This window comes from Typopeltis vanoorti, chromosome 18 (assembly GCF_054136105.1).
Source record: "Typopeltis vanoorti isolate ZY-2024b chromosome 18, IOZ_Tvanoo_1.0, whole genome shotgun sequence".
In the NCBI taxonomy this organism is placed as follows: Eukaryota; Metazoa; Arthropoda; class Arachnida; order Uropygi; family Thelyphonidae; genus Typopeltis; species Typopeltis vanoorti.
In genome coordinates this window covers 18,860,360-18,877,345 of record NC_143566.1, presented here as the reverse complement: position 1 = coordinate 18,877,345, position 16,986 = coordinate 18,860,360, and the positions used below count along the sequence as shown (strand labels likewise).

General features: G+C 34.0%; 1 protein-coding gene across 1 annotated transcript in view; it reads right to left on the bottom strand.

Moving 5' to 3' along the window:
- The window catches only part of Vps11 (vacuolar protein sorting 11), a 457,238-nt gene that overhangs the window by 11,238 nt on the left and 429,014 nt on the right, over window positions 1-16,986 (bottom strand). Inside the window, exons 28-29 of the mRNA XM_090408066.1 lie at window positions 14,044-14,106; window positions 10,773-10,839 (exon numbers count right to left, since the gene is read on the bottom strand). Of these exons, the coding sequence (XP_090264192.1) occupies window positions 10,773-10,839; window positions 14,044-14,106 (130 nt within the window). The remainder of the gene's footprint in view (window positions 1-10,772; window positions 10,840-14,043; window positions 14,107-16,986) is intronic.

Genomic DNA, 16,986 nt, shown 5'->3' with positions numbered 1-16,986 from the left:
TTGTTCTTCAGCTGTTGGAGTGTCTGAGGCTTGTTAACATAAACTTTTTCTTTGAGATAGCTCCATAGAAAGTCACAAAGGGGTTTCAATATTTAATATCTCCTTTATTTTTTGTTTTAAATTTAGATTAGGTATGAAAAATGAAATCTTGTAAATGGCATCCATTTTCTACTTTGCACAAATGTGCCCTTTCTAAGGCATTCTTCATCACACCTCTTAGTGTTTCAGGATCCAGTGCTCTTATTTTGGCCCAAATATTGTTCTACAGCTGTTGGAGTGTCTGAGGCTTGTTAACATAAACTTTTTCTTTGAGATAGCTCCATAGAAAGAAATCAGGAATCGCCAGATCTGGAGAATGCGATGGCCAGCTTATGTCTTCCCTCAAAAATCTGCCTGAGTAGTTGGATTGTGGCTCTTGCTGTGTGAGTTGTCACTCCATCCTGTTGGAACCACATGTCATGTTTATCTTGAACTGCTGGGAGTAAGAAATTTTCGATCATAGACCAATATTCACCTCCTGTAACACTGACAGGGTTCCCAACATGATCAGACCACATACTTAAGGGGTTGCAATTCCCTTTGGTGAACTGCCCTAGGATTTTCCAAACCCCAAATCCTAAAGTTTTGTTTGTTAATGAAGCCATTCAAATTAAAATATGCTTCATCTGACATTATCAGCTTGTGGATAAATTTGGGATCTCTCTCCTTGCTAATTCTTGAAATCTGTGGGCATAATCTGGTGGCTTCAGCTGTTGCACCAACTGGATTTTATACGGAAACAGGTTCAAGGTTTTCAGAATACACCAGAGTGACGTCCGAGAAACTCCAACCTGTCCAGACTGCCGTCGAATTGATGTACTCTGGTCTTCTGCAACACTCTCCTCTCTTACACGCTCAAATGTGGATTCATTTTTAACCGAGCAAAGTTTACCTGTTCGTGGAAGGTTTCTTACTGAACCCTGTTTCTCAAAACGACCAATCAAATATCTAATCATCGATTCGCTTGGAGAATTTCTCACACCGTAATGGTGATGAGATGCTTGTTGGGTCAAAATTATTGATCCTTGGTTTTGATAGTAAAATTTCACAATTTGTGTTTGCTGTTCAGTCATGAATTTTTCCATGGTTAATCTCCAAGGTCTTCTTTATAAAATTTGTAAAAAATGTTATTAAAACTACAGACCCCTTTGTAACTTTTGGCTCACCCTGTACAAACTGAACAACAATGGTCCCAAAACTGACCAACATACCATTAGCGACCTTCCTCTTTCGGGATACTGCACTCCCATATACAACTTTGTGATACTTATCTGCCAGCCAGTCACTGATCCAACTCTGAGGTCTCTTATCCAATCCCATCTGTTTCAATTTATTTAACAGCTTGTCATGTAGCAGTCTATCAAAAGCTTTTGCAAAATCTAAGTATACCACTGTATATGCATCTCCTTTGTCCAAGACATCTGTCATCTTGTTATAGTACATAAGTGAGTATAACATGATCTCCCTTTCACCTATGCTGATAACCACAGCGAATACTACTGTCAACCATTTCTGTATCCTAGTTCTCGCCAATCTCTCTAGTACCTTCAACCACAACTCCAGATATACAGATTGGCCTATAATTTATGGCCACAGCCTCATCACCGCATGTATGCAGTGGAATAATTTTATCTTCTTTCCACTCTTTTGGAACATGTGCTGTTGTAAGACTCATTAAACAGGCATGCCAATGCTACTGCCAATTCCCTGGAACATTTACTTAGGACAAGTGGTGATATGTCATCAAATCCTATCACCTTATTGATATCAAGTTTATTTTTTCATATACTGCCTGCTCACTCCCAATTAAGCCAACCTCTCCTATGTCCTCTACACTTGATGAAGATGAAATACTCTTATAAATGCTAATGTGTCTTCAAAAGATAGGCACAGTAAGGAGATCATGACTGTTGGGTTAATAATCTCATAATAATAGTCTCTCAGATTTTTGGTAATGTGAGGCAACCATATTTTTAAAAAAGGGGGAAATCATGAGAACATGATGATCAAAACTTAATGGCATTGTTACAACCACTGAATGGCTATAATACACATAATACCTGGATGTATGTGTAGACCTGCAGATATTAATAGTTCTTTCAGTGGGGACAAAGTATATCAGCTTATAAGAGCAGAGTATCCTATAAATGGCAGGATGATGCAGGATCTTTTGTTGAGCGAATAAAGGAGAACTAATTTTTGATAAAGGGGGGGGGGGTATGAGAGTCTCGTCTTTCAAGATTGTGTGAAAGATAACAGACGACAATATACATGGATGTGCTTTCTTGAGAGAGAGAGAGAAGCATAAGTATCCACTGATTAAATGAATAACTAGAATATCAAGGAAGATAGCTATTTTCTTAAAGTTTTTCATCCAGCAAACCAGCCATAAGAACATACACATACATAGCTGGTTTGCTGGATGAAAAACCTGTTTCCAAGAGGAAAAACCTTGCCACTTCCATATGAAACCAACTAACTCACTTTCAGCTGAAATGACCTGATTAAAGATTCTTCATATCCTTGATGATATTCAAACCAAAAGGAATCATCTATATCAATGGAGCTATAAAAGGCAGGATGATGCAGGATCTTTTGTTGAGCGAATAAGGGAGAACTAATTTTTGTTCTCTGTCTCTCTTTTATAAATTGTATAATTGATCGTATGGTGTTGGCTGCTAAAGATGTGCTAAAAACATTTCTAACATATTAATGTCACGTAGCCAAATGTGGAACTCTTCATTAGTGTAGCAAAATGATAGTTTTTAGTGGCATCTTAAGCTTTTTTTTTAAAAGTGTTACATGAATGAGCTGGGAAGTGAACCTGGTAAAATTTATATTTTGTTCTAACAGATAAAATAGCCAGAATGCATGGTAATCAGCAGATATCTTAGTATTGCTTCTTCCTAGCCTCCATGGAATCCAAAGGCTCATTGCAGGAAGTCGAATACTCACAGACAACAATAACTATCATACCTTGCTTTGAGCACATTCGATGCTGGAGCACTCAACATCCATTCTGGCAATACATTCTACCCATTTTTCATCTGCCATGCAAACAATCTCCTTTTCATTTTCTTAAAGGTTCTTATATAATCTTTGACCAGTTCCAGGAAAGATCTCTTGTTCTTGCATCATCCATTATCCTATATAATAATCTCCCTATATATATGTTATAGGCTCCTCTCACCAACTTATACATCTCAGTCATATCACCCTCCTCCTATTACCAAGCTCTGAATACCACATTAACTAAGTCTGACCTGAATATCCTCATATTCAATATTCAAGTCTTGATATGGTCTTAATTAGTGGCCTCTGAACTCTCTCCAGTGTTTCCTTATCACCTCCTTACCCATTCATGGCAGCATTCTTCACCTAGAAATATTCTGGGCAACTTGTACGTTTGTGACGTGTCAGTTCTCTATTCACTATGATCCCCAGATTCCTCATTTCTTCCACTCCCTAAACCAAAGTTTCTCTGATATAAACCTCATTTCATCTTCTCTGGCCAAAGTGCATACCTTTACACCTAGCAACAATGAAATGACATCCCCATTCTTCAGCAAAACACCAAACTATTCAAATCTTCTTGTGTAACAACATAACGTCAACACTTCCTGATATTGCTCTTCCTAATTTAGCATCATCTGCAAACAACTGAATATCTTCACTCATATCCTTAAATGGAACCATTAATATATAAATTAAAGAACAGTGGTATCCCAGAACAGACATGTAGTACCCCACTCATCACCTTTTCTTTTTTGGAACACTGCACCCCATACATAGCACGTTGGCTCCTGGTAATATTAATTATCCACACATTGATTGGGTAGAAGAGAAATCTCATGATGTTGTTGTGAAACAACTTTCTCAAGCAGTATGTGAAAGTAGGAATTAGAGATCAATGAGCATAGATTAGATGATAGCATCAGAAGGTGTCTCAGTTAAGAATATATCTCCTTTACCCAACTGGTGACAGTGATCATGCCATACTTTCCTGTGAAGTAGCTAATTATACAGATGTTCGAATTAAGAAAGGCTACATGCTGAACTACAAAGCTGGAAATTATGACCAACTTAGGAGAATACTATCATTGGTCCCATGATATCAGTTACTGAATGGGAAAGATATCAGTAATGTGTAGGAATTTTTGAAAATGCTTGATTGAGAGGCAGTATCTGAATGTATCTCTAGAGTTCGAAGAACATAGTGGGAGTTCTTCCATTCATTTCACATAGTGGGAGTGAAATGGATGGATAGATAGATAAGCAACCTTATTAAGCAAGAGATTCATAAGATGATGAAGATATGGAAGGAATATCATGTGAATAGGAGTGAGAGCAGTTATGAAATATATAAAGCATAGGACAGAATAGTTATGGGTATTGAGGGGAGAGCTAAATCAAAGAATGAAAAGAAACTGGCAATGTAGGCTAAAGCAACCAAAAAAAGAATTTTATTTTTATGCTGGAAGTAAAAGAAAAAGTGAATGTGGAAGAATAACTTTACTGAATGCAGATTGTACTGTAGTGTCAGAAGCTAAGGAGACTGTTCAACTAATGAGTGCTCAGCTTTGCTTAGATATATCAATGAGGTGTATGTAACATGGCAAACAATGCTATTACTACACTGAAAAGTGATAATGGTGCATGAAGTTAAAAAGTTGTTGCTTAACAGGATAAGAATTCAGCAACAGGGACAAATGAAATATCAGCACATATTCACTTGACATATTTGTATAACTCAAGTCTCAGCTAAGGAAAGATACACAGAAATGGAAAGAGTGTATATGTTACTGTGAAAGACCAAAATTAGAGAATGTCAATATTCTCCGGTGAATGTCAACACATACCAAATATGTCGGTGAAAGACCGGCGTATTTGGTTATATTATTATACATTCGAACCATGCTGGTATATGTCGACAAGCACAGATAAGCTCTGGTGGGGTCGAAACAACAAGGTGAGAAGACACAGCCAGAGAGAAGTGACAAAAAAGCTAAATCCTTTGTTCTCTCTTGCCAAATCCTCTGCTGCGATTGAGCTCACATGGCATTTATTTTGCTGGTGCGTGCAACGTTTGCTTAATTTCTATTTTTTTATCCGATACCCTAATTTATATTGAATGTATATGTATATATATGGCTACTGCAGTGAACCGTGATCTTTTTTTTTTGAAAAGTTATGTGCATTAATTGTGAGTAAACGAAAGACAAATTGTTTTTATTTTTCTCAAGTACTCTAAAATACTTTCTGAAGTGATTTCTGCTAAAACTAAGTGCAGTATACCTTTGGATTACAGACGATTAAAACATTTTGACATTTTAAAACTTAATGATGAAGAGAAGTTCATTGTGCCATTAAAACCAGGAGAAACGAATACACAGTATTATGTTACCAATAATGAATTGTTCAGTATACTATCTGAAACTCGCATCAGAATAGGCCATGGAGGAAGAACACGTATGCTTAAAGAATTGCAAGTTAAATACAAAAATATTACATATGAAGTTGTAATGTTGTATTTAAATTTATGTAAACAATGTCAAATGAAACAGTGCACCTAAAAAAGGTATTGTTGTGAAACCAATGGTAAGTTTGGAGTTAAACTCAAGATGTCAAGTCGATCTGATAGACCTGCAGTCATACAGGGATGGCGATTACAAGTTCATAATGGTATATCAAGACCATTTAACGAAGTTTGTCCAGTTACGACCTAAAAACTAAGACAGCTGAAGGAGTAGCGTATCACCTTCTTCAAATATTTTTAGCATTTGGTGCCCCAGCTATATTGCATTCAGATAATGGTAGGGAATTCAGTAATCGAGTCATATCCGAACTATGCGCTATGTGGAAAGATGTTAAGATAGTTCACGGAAAGCCTCGTCATAGTCAAACACAAGGCTCAGTTGAAAGGGCCAATCAGCATGGATGAACGATAACAATACAAATGAATGGTCAGATGGTTTGCCCTTTGTTCAATTTGCCAAGAACACAACATACCATGAAGGAATACACCAAAGTCCTTATGAAGCCCTGTTTGGCGTTAAACCAAAAAGAGGCATAGCATCGTCATCTTTGTCTGGAGAGCAAATCGCAAATATTGAAACCGAAGAACAGCTCAAAGAAATTGTTAATACTTTTGAAGAAAATTTGAGCAGTGACCATACCGAAAACCATATTCCAAAGGAAAATATTGAAGAGGAGCTGCAAGCTACCACGTCTTCATATCAAGCTCTGACTGAACAACACGAGTTTATTTCTATAAAAAGATCGGCCGTGAAAGAGAATCTTCTGCTGCAAGCAACGAAAATGTTACAAACCTCAAAAAGAAAATTTCCTCCTGCTCAAATTGGTGATACCGTACAAATACAAGTCCCTGATGTCGACTGTGACCGTACAGATACCCGAAATGTGTTGGCGGTTGTTTTTGGAATAGAAGACTCCGACTTTTATAAATTAGCAAACAAAAATGGTACCCTCAAGCAGCTTTATACCCGTAATCAGTTCGTAATTTGTAAAGAAAAGTTACTTTCCATAGATGAGATTTCTTCTCAAGAAATGTCGCTGAGAGAAGCAGCTGCAACTAATTTGAGAAGTGGAGGGCAAGGCTATACATGCTGTAATTGCAAAAAGAAGTGTTCCACGACTAAATGCAGTTGTAAAAGCAAAGGACTCTTGTGCAATTCAAAGTGTCATAACAGTTTAAGTTGTTGTAATAAATAATATTGTATAACGTTAATCACATAATTTATGTGTAAGTTTATTATTGGTATTATTTTCTTTTCTGATTTAGAATGTACTGTTCGTTTTAGGTTCAATAGTTTATTTACATGTGCTGTTACTTAAGCTTTCTCCTATTTTGGCATATCATAATATTATTTCTCCTATTTTGACATATATCATAATATTATTTCTCCTATTTTGACATATATCATATATTAAAAAGTTGCATTTTTGTCTTAACGTAATAAAAATATTTTTTATTCAACATCAGTGCATGCTGAATGTCGACATTTGCCAGTGTAACTGAGAAATAATGATATTTAGCAAATATTTTGTACATACACCAAGCGACTATGTGAATGCTGACATTCACCGGAGAATATCGACATTTGCCAGATATCGGTCTTTCACAGTAACATATACAGTTCCATTGTACAAGAATAGTGCAAAAACCAACGTATCTAACTGCTGACATGTCAGTATCTCTGATGTGGTGGTGAAAATTTTAGAGATTTTAGTAAGACTTGTCTGTACCAACTTCTATATGTGAATAGAAGTTGGTACAGACAAGTAATATTCTGCAAGGAACAATATGGAGATCATATTTCAGCAATTTGCTCAATAGGCAGGATAATCAGAGATGCTAGTGGCATACAGCATTTATAAGATGATTTGAATAAGCTGGAAGTGTGGACAAATGATAACAGCTATCAAGCCAATGTTAGTAAGTATATATTATGCACTTTGGCATGTGATTATCCAACAGCATATTACACTGGCGTGATTAGGTATGAAATGAATAATTGATGAGCCTAGAGATCTTGGAGTTATGGTGGATAGAAAGTTGAAGTTCAAATGTCACATAACAAAAATTGCAAATAAATCTTGGAAGATAATTGGGATGTTAAAACACACATTAACATATGATAGAAGTCATTTTGCCTCTTTACAAGACCTTAATATGACCCGATCTGTACTACTGTGCACAGATTTGGTCTCCTAGTTTCCAAGGGGATAAAGAAGCTGTAGAAAGGATGCAAAGAAGATTTATAAAGAAAATATGGAATGCAGATTATGAAGATAGACTGAGAGTATGTGGAATACAGTTATTAGTAGAGAGAAGAAAAGATAGGTAGATGTAAAAATATTCATAATTCTAAATGATGAATATTTTTACAAATTGTTTATGTTAGTACATTATTAATTTTGGTTTCAAAACATGTATTATCAGCACTTGCGATGTGCTCATTAGTGATACTATTATTGCCAAAATAAAATAAACAATTTGAAAATTGATGTGCTTACCAGATTCTGATAATTGTGCCACTTTCAGTTATTTTATTGTAATTTAAAATGATTGAGATTTGTGTATTGTAAAGATATTCTTGTTAAGCTAACAGAGACAATGTGTCAGCCATTATAAGTAACTTCTTGCTTGCCATTTACATGGAGTGCGCATGCTCGCCAAGGAGTTTGATGCATGATTGACAGCTGACAGATAGAGCATTCGATATCGAAGTAACGAGGAAAACAAGAGAGAGTTAATAAAAGTTTAAGAACACAGACCGGAAAAATTTTGTTCCTATAAAGTTAATAAGTTTTATGCGACAGTCGGAAGAATATTAATAGAAGATTCCGAAAATGAATCATAGAACTGTGAGTCTTTAAACTGGAGGAGTTGAGACTGTCAACAAGTATTTCGTAAATAAAAGAAGATATTGCAGTCAATGTTCTAATTGAATGTTCGAGGAAACGCTGATTAGAAAGTTTCACCTGTCTTAAGGATGCCGGATCTATTTGTTATTTCTACTGGAAAAGGCAGCAAATTTGCTCAATTTAGATATGTTATTTATGAATTAGTAGAAGAAATTCTTTTTCTCTGGTACAGTAAATTGTGCTTTAAATAGAACTGCAAGAGGTAAGAATATTTATATGTCAGTGCGACAGGAGGAATAATATTCTATGCTATAATAAGAGAGAAACAAAAAGGATCCTATGGAAAAGAAGAAGAAAATGTTTATATTTTCAAAAAAAAAAAAAAGGCCTTAACAAGGAAACTGACTATGAACATTTTGTTATTGTGAAAACAAGGTGTTTAGTCTGGCAGACATGATTAAGTATATGTTAAACAATCCAGTAAATAGAATGAGTCAGAGAATGGGTGATTTTAATATTTTTGGATAAGAAAATTTCTAAAGTGTAGATTTATTTTAGAAGACCCTGCATCCAGTATTTTGTAGTTATGTAATTTTATTTAAAGTATATATATTGTTTTAGTTTTATTAAATGTGTATATTTTTTGTATTTGGTCTTGAGTCACTGATTTCTAAAAGAAACAGTTAAAAGTCATTGCACCAATTGGAATTGAACCCTTGTGTAAATAATAAAAAAAATTTCTTTATACAGATAATCTCCAATCTCATTACAATAGGTAATATGATAGAGTCTATGAACTTTTGAGAGGGCATTATAGGATATCAGTTGATAAAATTTTTCATTGTATAGAAGGTGGATTGAGGGCAAGGGGATATCTATGGGAGTTAAGTTGGTGTGAAAGGGATAAGAGCTAGATTTTTCTTTCATAGAGTGGAACAGTTTGCCTGTTGAAGTAGTGAATACATCTAGTGTGAATGAATTTAGAAAAGGTATGACAGCTGATGTGGGTGATGTATGGACTCCCTTAACTCCTAATAATCTAAATAATTCCTATAAATGATGAATAACTATAGGAACAATGTACATCCTTATCATATACCTTATTTAACATCAAATTTTTTTTTGTTTATTTCTAAATGCTGAATTACAATGTAAGATAGTTGGTTTGATTTTTATTAGCATTGCCCTCAATCCACCTTCTATACAATGAAAAATTTTATCAACTGATATCCAATAATGATATCAGTTGATAAAGTTGATATCAGAAAACTAATAATGTGCAAGTCAATAGTTGATACATAATGAGAATGGTATAAATCAAATAAAAAAACAGTGTGTATATATTCATATTCAAATTTTCTGTTCTTACTGAACTAGTCATCTTACTTTCATAAGCTTTATATTCCTCATGCAAGTGCTCTCCAATATACAACACCTTCCTAACCTCTTTTTTTACCTGCAGTTCCTGTTTGATTTCCCTAGTCATCCATTTAACAAATTATTCTTAACTATCTCTCACTCAATACTGATCTCTCCTTTTTCATTCATTGTACTGCTCAAAGCTGGTTGTTTCTAAGTCTATTATAGTTGCCTGCCTGCCTTATAATTCCACATAAATTGCATCTGTCTTGATATTTCTGTATGCATATATATATCCTCCAAGTCCGAAATACATGGTCATGCTTACCAGTTGGGGGTAAGGATGACTTTTCAGTCATAATTATATTCTCTGACCAAATCTAAAACTCATGCATATACATTCCTGTTCCTCAACCTCCACAATAATCTTAGGGTTGTGTACATGCCACATATAATGAAGTCTTTAAATGGTGGTGGACTGGGTGACAACATGTTAGGCATTGCAGCTAGCAAGATGGATAGAAGTAATAAGCTCATACAAAGCAACTACACAAATTATACAAAACATTAAACTCAGTGACCCAAACTTAGAACTAGTATATTAGTGAAGATACCCTCTCTTAATAATGAACCTTTTCTTTCTTTCTTTTTTTTATGTCTCATGTTAATCTTCTCCTTCTAACTTCACCACGAAGCAACATACTGTATATTTTAGGTGTTCCAGACTAGAAGACAACTAAATTTATTTGAAAAATATTGATTTTATATTATTATATTCTGCTTACTCTCCACAAATTCTGTTGTCTCATTACTGATTTAAAACAGGTTTTTATGTGGAAAAAAGATAAATGTTCCATTTCACAAAAAATCAAAACTTAGAGCTATTTGATTTATAAATTAGATTTGCAAATCTAGACTTTACACTGGATCATAAAAATAAATGAAACAAATTTTTGAAAAATATTTAAGAAACTTTAATACACTACCTGATGATGAAATTGTTCATGAAGACTCTTATTCTGTTCCTGATCACGTACCATTTCTAATATATTTCTGTATATAGAGAGAAAAAATTAACTAAGTAATTAACATATTTCATCTTAATAATAGTGCTGAATAGTCACTTCATGCTAGCTTATATCATCAATTAATAGCTTAAATAATAGTTTATATGTTAAATCATTAAATGACCAATTCATAGAGAAGACCACTTTTGAAAGAATGCTGGAAACTTTATAACCAATATTTAGGAATACAAATGTTCTGAAATTAATTTTTAAATACAATAACTAAACCTGTTATATGATCTAAGTCAGACTTAAGGTAGGTAGATAACTTGACATTTGGATAAACATCTACACTAACTAGCTATTTCTAGTACTGTATTCGTATTATTTAAAATCAGAAGTACAATATACAAATATTCTTTATTTTATAATCACTATGCTCTTCATACATTAGGTGTTAAGTGAAATCAAATTTTCAATAGATCTAAAGTTTAGTTGTTTTTTTTTACTATAAAAAGAGCATTACATCTTCTGAGATTAGAGACTGACCTTGGGGTCCAAAATAACTTGCCAACCTATTTTCAAACTTTAAATAGGTAAGAAATCTAGCTTCATTGACTCGAATCCGAAAGGGATTAGCATGCCTAGTGGGCTGCTTTTGGTAAGCAGAACTGGCACTGTAGAATGAATCTGCATTATATATATATATATATATATATATATATTGCAGATGAAATGTAGAATACATATTTGCTTATTTTATATGTTTTGCTCTCACAATCAGTAATCTCATAATTCAGCAATCTGTTCCTGTGAGTGAGTTAGTTATAGCAATGCTTGTTGTAATGAGAATCAGCTATATATGTTCTAATAATTTATATATACATCACATGATACCACAAAATTAGACTATTTTGATCGAAAGAAAGCACTTGATTGCTCTAGTTCCAATTAGTCTGTGCTGATATGCCAGCTCTACAATGTTGGTTTTTATTAATGTTGTGCATAAATTTTTTAATGTTATGGTCAATTCTCACTTAGTGAACTACCTTTAAAACTGAAGATGCATTCTAAAGGATATTGATGTGAACAATGTTTTGGCTTCCATATTGAGATTTCTGTAGTTATAGTTATTCATGTTGACAATTTTGGAATAAACTATGTAGACACAGAAATGAAACAAATAAATTAAATATTTACAACCTATGTATAGCGTTTACATGCATATCTTAAAAATGCTTTGTTATGCCAGCATGCATTTGATTTAAGTCATTACTTCCAATTTAAGCACTTATATGTGATTACAAAGTCATGACTAAACTGAGGACAGCAGCTTCTTTCAATATTAGTGATGATAAATTAGAAGCAACATGCTCTTGATGTAGTTGTGGTCAACCCACTAAATACATTGCAAAAAAATTCTGCTAAAAAACATTGCTAAAAAAACCATATATTTAAACACTCAGGCATAATTTGCTTTTTATTATACCTCTATGCAATAATGTACCATGAATAGTGACTCATTATTATGAACTTTATGAAGTCAAAAGATTCATAGTGGGCTCACTCATCCATTAACATAATACCTATCATACATCTCCTTAAACCTATTCACTGTTGGGGCGCTCACAACCACCTCTGGCAATCCATTCAATTATTCACCATTCTCCAAGAAGAGAACATGGTCCACTCTTGATTTCATAAAGTTAAAATTTACCCCAAGATATATATGAGTTACTCAAATTCATGGTGCATGCTAGTTATTTCACATGGAAATCATACTTGAAGAGAAATTATATTTTTCTTTTAATCCTTTACCCAAATGTGAGCAAACGAAAGTTTGCATGTGAAGTATTTTTACAACTAAGTTACTATGCAGAGGTTGTTGAATTTACATCAGATGAGAAAGAGAAAATATACAAACTGGAAGGAACAGCAATGGGTTCCTCCTTTCCCTGCCATAGCCAATTTCTATATAGAACACTTACCAACCCAAGCCCTCAACACAACTATATGTAAACCACATCATCATCTATACTGGTGTCCAAAACATAAGGACAAATGCTATTTCTGAAGTTTCCACAACCACAAATTCAGATGAGGAATCAACTTGTGGCAATTGGTATAACTGATGATTTCAAGTAGAAAGTGGGTACGCATTCAAAGTTTCAAATCGCATGCAAAGGGGCCATGTAGAAGCACTCAACAGGATAAAAGGCAAAAGTCCGTGCTAAGAGAATTGTGTTTGAAGGAAGCTCTTTTTGTAAAGGAATAAAGATGTAAACTTGGATATCTCATACACAAGCAGTGAAGATCCTTCTGGAAACAGAGGATATTAATTGAATTGGGTAGCCAGCATGCTCCCCAGATCTTAATCCCATAGGACATATTTGGGACACAATAGAGATGCCCATTGCTGCACGAAATTCTCCCCCAGAAAACAAACAAAGCCTTATCCTTGCTTTGAAGGAGTGGACCAGACTGTTTCAAGAACTCGTGAAGTAGAAGAAACACACAAGGAAACAGCATTTTTGGCTGTATAAAGATTATCTATTACAAAATAAATTTCCTAATAGATACTATATGTCTAAAAAGAAAGCTCTTTAATCTATGCATTATTCCCCTCTTTACCTATGGAAGCAAGACATGGGCAACAACTAAAAAACAGGAAGATAGGTTGCCTGTAGCCCAAAGCACCTTGGAGGGAAGAATGCTTTACATAACAAAAAGGGATACATTAAGAAATACTAGAATCAGAAAGATGACTGGAATAGAAGATATTGTGAAGTGTTAGAAAGCAAGTAAATGGAGATGGGCTGGCCATATTAGTAGGCCACCAGACAATAGGTGGACAAAATTAAGCACTGAGTGGATATCAAGAGAAGGTCATCAAAGAATGATGGAAGGATGGTTTACAAAGATTTCACATGAGATGGTGGATGTTGGCTAGAGAAAGAGAGAACTGGAGAATTAAGGGGTTGCAGGTCTATATCCTGCAGTAATGGAAAATGGCAAAAGAAGAATTATATAAATGTGAATTTGTTGGAAGTAATCCATAAAGCTAGATACTTAGAGTTGGTGTGGTCAATGAGCTAAAGTTAAGGAGTCACACTGCTAAAGTGGTTAAGTCATCAGATTTAACCACCAAACTTCAGATAACATGCCCAAATGGGTCTTCCATTTCTCAATAATTCCTCCTTGGAGATGTATTCATAAAAACAATAGTAATAATAATTACACATAAATTTACCTGTTTTCTGGCAAGCATAATGGACACTCTGAATCATTTTCAGCACTGTAACTTTCAAAGCATCTATAAATAAAATAAAAGCATGTAATTTATATTAGTGGTAGCTAATTCTGTACAGAATTTTCAATTAATGCCCATACAATTAAATGTATTAGTTGAGTTATTAAAATACTCAAGTTATGAAATAACTATTTTTTTAAAATGGTAATTCCAAATATGAAAGGTCACTGATTCTAGTATAACAATTATAGTAGTATCCTAGTAATATAAAAAACTAGAAGGCTAACAAAGAATTAACTTAACACAGAATATCAGCAAGCAGAAGTTTTAGAGAATACATATGAAGGAAGACTACTAAACAAAATTCAAGTAAAGGTTCTTAAGTTTAACATAGAGTTAAATAAGTGTAGCTTAATCTTAGACATTACTAAAATTAATTGATATCATTTTAGTTACTGCAATAATAGTATTCACCTGTGATGTCTTAGACATGCTCTATAGGTTGAGAAGCCAGTAGAATGATTCTAAATACTTATCTGGATGAATACTGCACATGAAGATTTATGTGAAAAAGAAGTGGGCAGTTAAGGTGTTCTCAATCCAGGAAAAATGAAGCATTCAGCATGGTTTTGAAAGGGGAGCAATGTATCAGATAAGCAGTGATCCACAAGTCATGATATTCACGTGTTTATGTGTGAGAAATGCAGAAATTGTGGACTAGTAGGATATGCAGTATGTGGGCATGTGTTGCTTTGGTTTTGTTCCAAATTGTTTTAAAGGTAAAGAAATGTAATTCAATCCATGAAGGTGGCTGCTTTTTGTCTTAAATGACTTACACTTTGATTTCAATCATTTTGTGAAATGTGAAGTATTCTATATGTATTCAATATATTAAATGGATAAGTTATGGATTTTTAAAGTAGATCGAAGGAGTGTGTGAGTGACTTAAATACAGAGCTGATGGGTAGTTACATTAAGGGAGAGTAGTGAGAACAAGTGGTCATTAGACAACAAAGAAATATCGCGTGAAAGATCAGTGCCATGTGCAAGCAAGGGGATAAGAAGAAAAAAGCAGGAATGTTTCCTTTTTTTTTTGAACAGCTGAAGGTTGTATTCTTTGGGGAAAGCAGAGTGGGGAGGCTATTCCAAAAAATAGAAGAATGAAATGAATGGGCCTGTCTACTGCTGCTAACCAACAGTCAACATGTACAGAGCATCAGGTATAGCTAGCAGAGAAACTACAAAATCCATGCTGAAATAACTGCTATTTTACTTGATTACTGAGGTTAAGAAGACAGTTTCTTTTAAATAATAACTATGATTTATTCAAGCAATAAAAATAAAGGAAAGGAGTGATGAGTTATAGTAATTATCAAACATTTAATTAAATTTAGTGAGGCCACTGTGTTTCGAGATTTGATTCCTAATGGTTCAACCCCTGTTAATAATACATATTGACAGTCAATAAACTGAAAGAACTAAACAATCTTTTTCTCCCAGGTTCTCAACTGCTACCTTAGTCCACAGCCAAAACTAGAACTCCAGGTCTCAACATTAGTCTCTCTCTCTCTCTCTCTCTCTCTCTCTCACAGAGTTTAATGCTCAGGATACATTCTTAAATAGAGCACTGCACTAAGCTGGATCATTTTAACCTTACATAAATAGGGAAAGATGAAAAACACAAACAGGAATAGAAAAGTAGTGAACTTTTATTAAACAATAATATTATATATATAAACTTGTATAATGTTACTCAGGGGCTCACATTGGTGATTACGGGCATGGCAAACCCGAGATACCCAAGTTAGACCTGATCTTACTTCGTACAATATACACTTGGTATATCATATCTGGAGACTAGTCTTTCACTATTCTTTCCCCTCTACTCTCTCTCTTACTTCTTACTCCCCCCCCCCAGTGCTATTAGAGCAATTCGAGGGTGAGGGGGGGTGACTCTTTCCTCTCAAACTGCAGTTTCCACTATCTACTAAAAAAGGCAAGCCAAGTTGTCTTAAGGTGGCAGCCCCAACACTAAGATATCTATCGTCATGCTAGTCACTTGACATAGAGAAACACATATTACTTTCAAGTCTCAACAAAATCCAAACCGGACAGAAAACATGGGAAATGACTGCAAACTGGAAAAGGTTAAGAAACTTTGGAAAAAGAAAAACGTGGTGAAATATGCTACATGAAACATTAGAAGCATAGCACGTAAAGAAGAAGAATTAGATAAAATTTTAAATGAAGAAAATATAGAAATTGCAGTTCTTACAGAAACAAAAAAGAAACTTAAAGGAACAAAAGAAACAGCTAACTACAATATCATATATAGTGGAGTGGACAAACAAATACATGCAAAAGCTGGTGTAGTGATTTGGATCCATAAATCAATTAAAGCAAAAATTATACATACTGGAATGAAAGAATATTAGAAGTGCGATTAAAATTAAATAAAGAAAATTTAACAGTTGTTGGAGTGTATGCCCCAGAAGAAGGAAAAGAAGAAGAAAATGATTACTTTTACAAAGAGTTACAAGGAATATATGAAAAAAAAAAAATAATAAAATAAAACAGACCATATAATTATAGCCAGAGATCTTAATGCCAGAATAGGAATGAAAAAAATTAACAATAATATACAAAAATTTGGAGAACCAACAGTAAACAAAAATGGAAAGAGACTCATTGATTATACAATATATAATAATTTAAAAATAATTAATACATTTTACAAACATAAAAATATGCATAAATATACGTGGTGTGCAAGAGGACAAAAATCAATAATAGACTACTTTATAGCAAATGAAAAAGCAGCAAACCTCTTCCTAGATGTTAAAGTTAGAAGAGGGCTAGACATTGGCACAGATCACTATTTATTACAGGCAAAACTAAGATTTCCACCAAACTGGCTTCAAAAAATACAAAAAAAAATAAAAA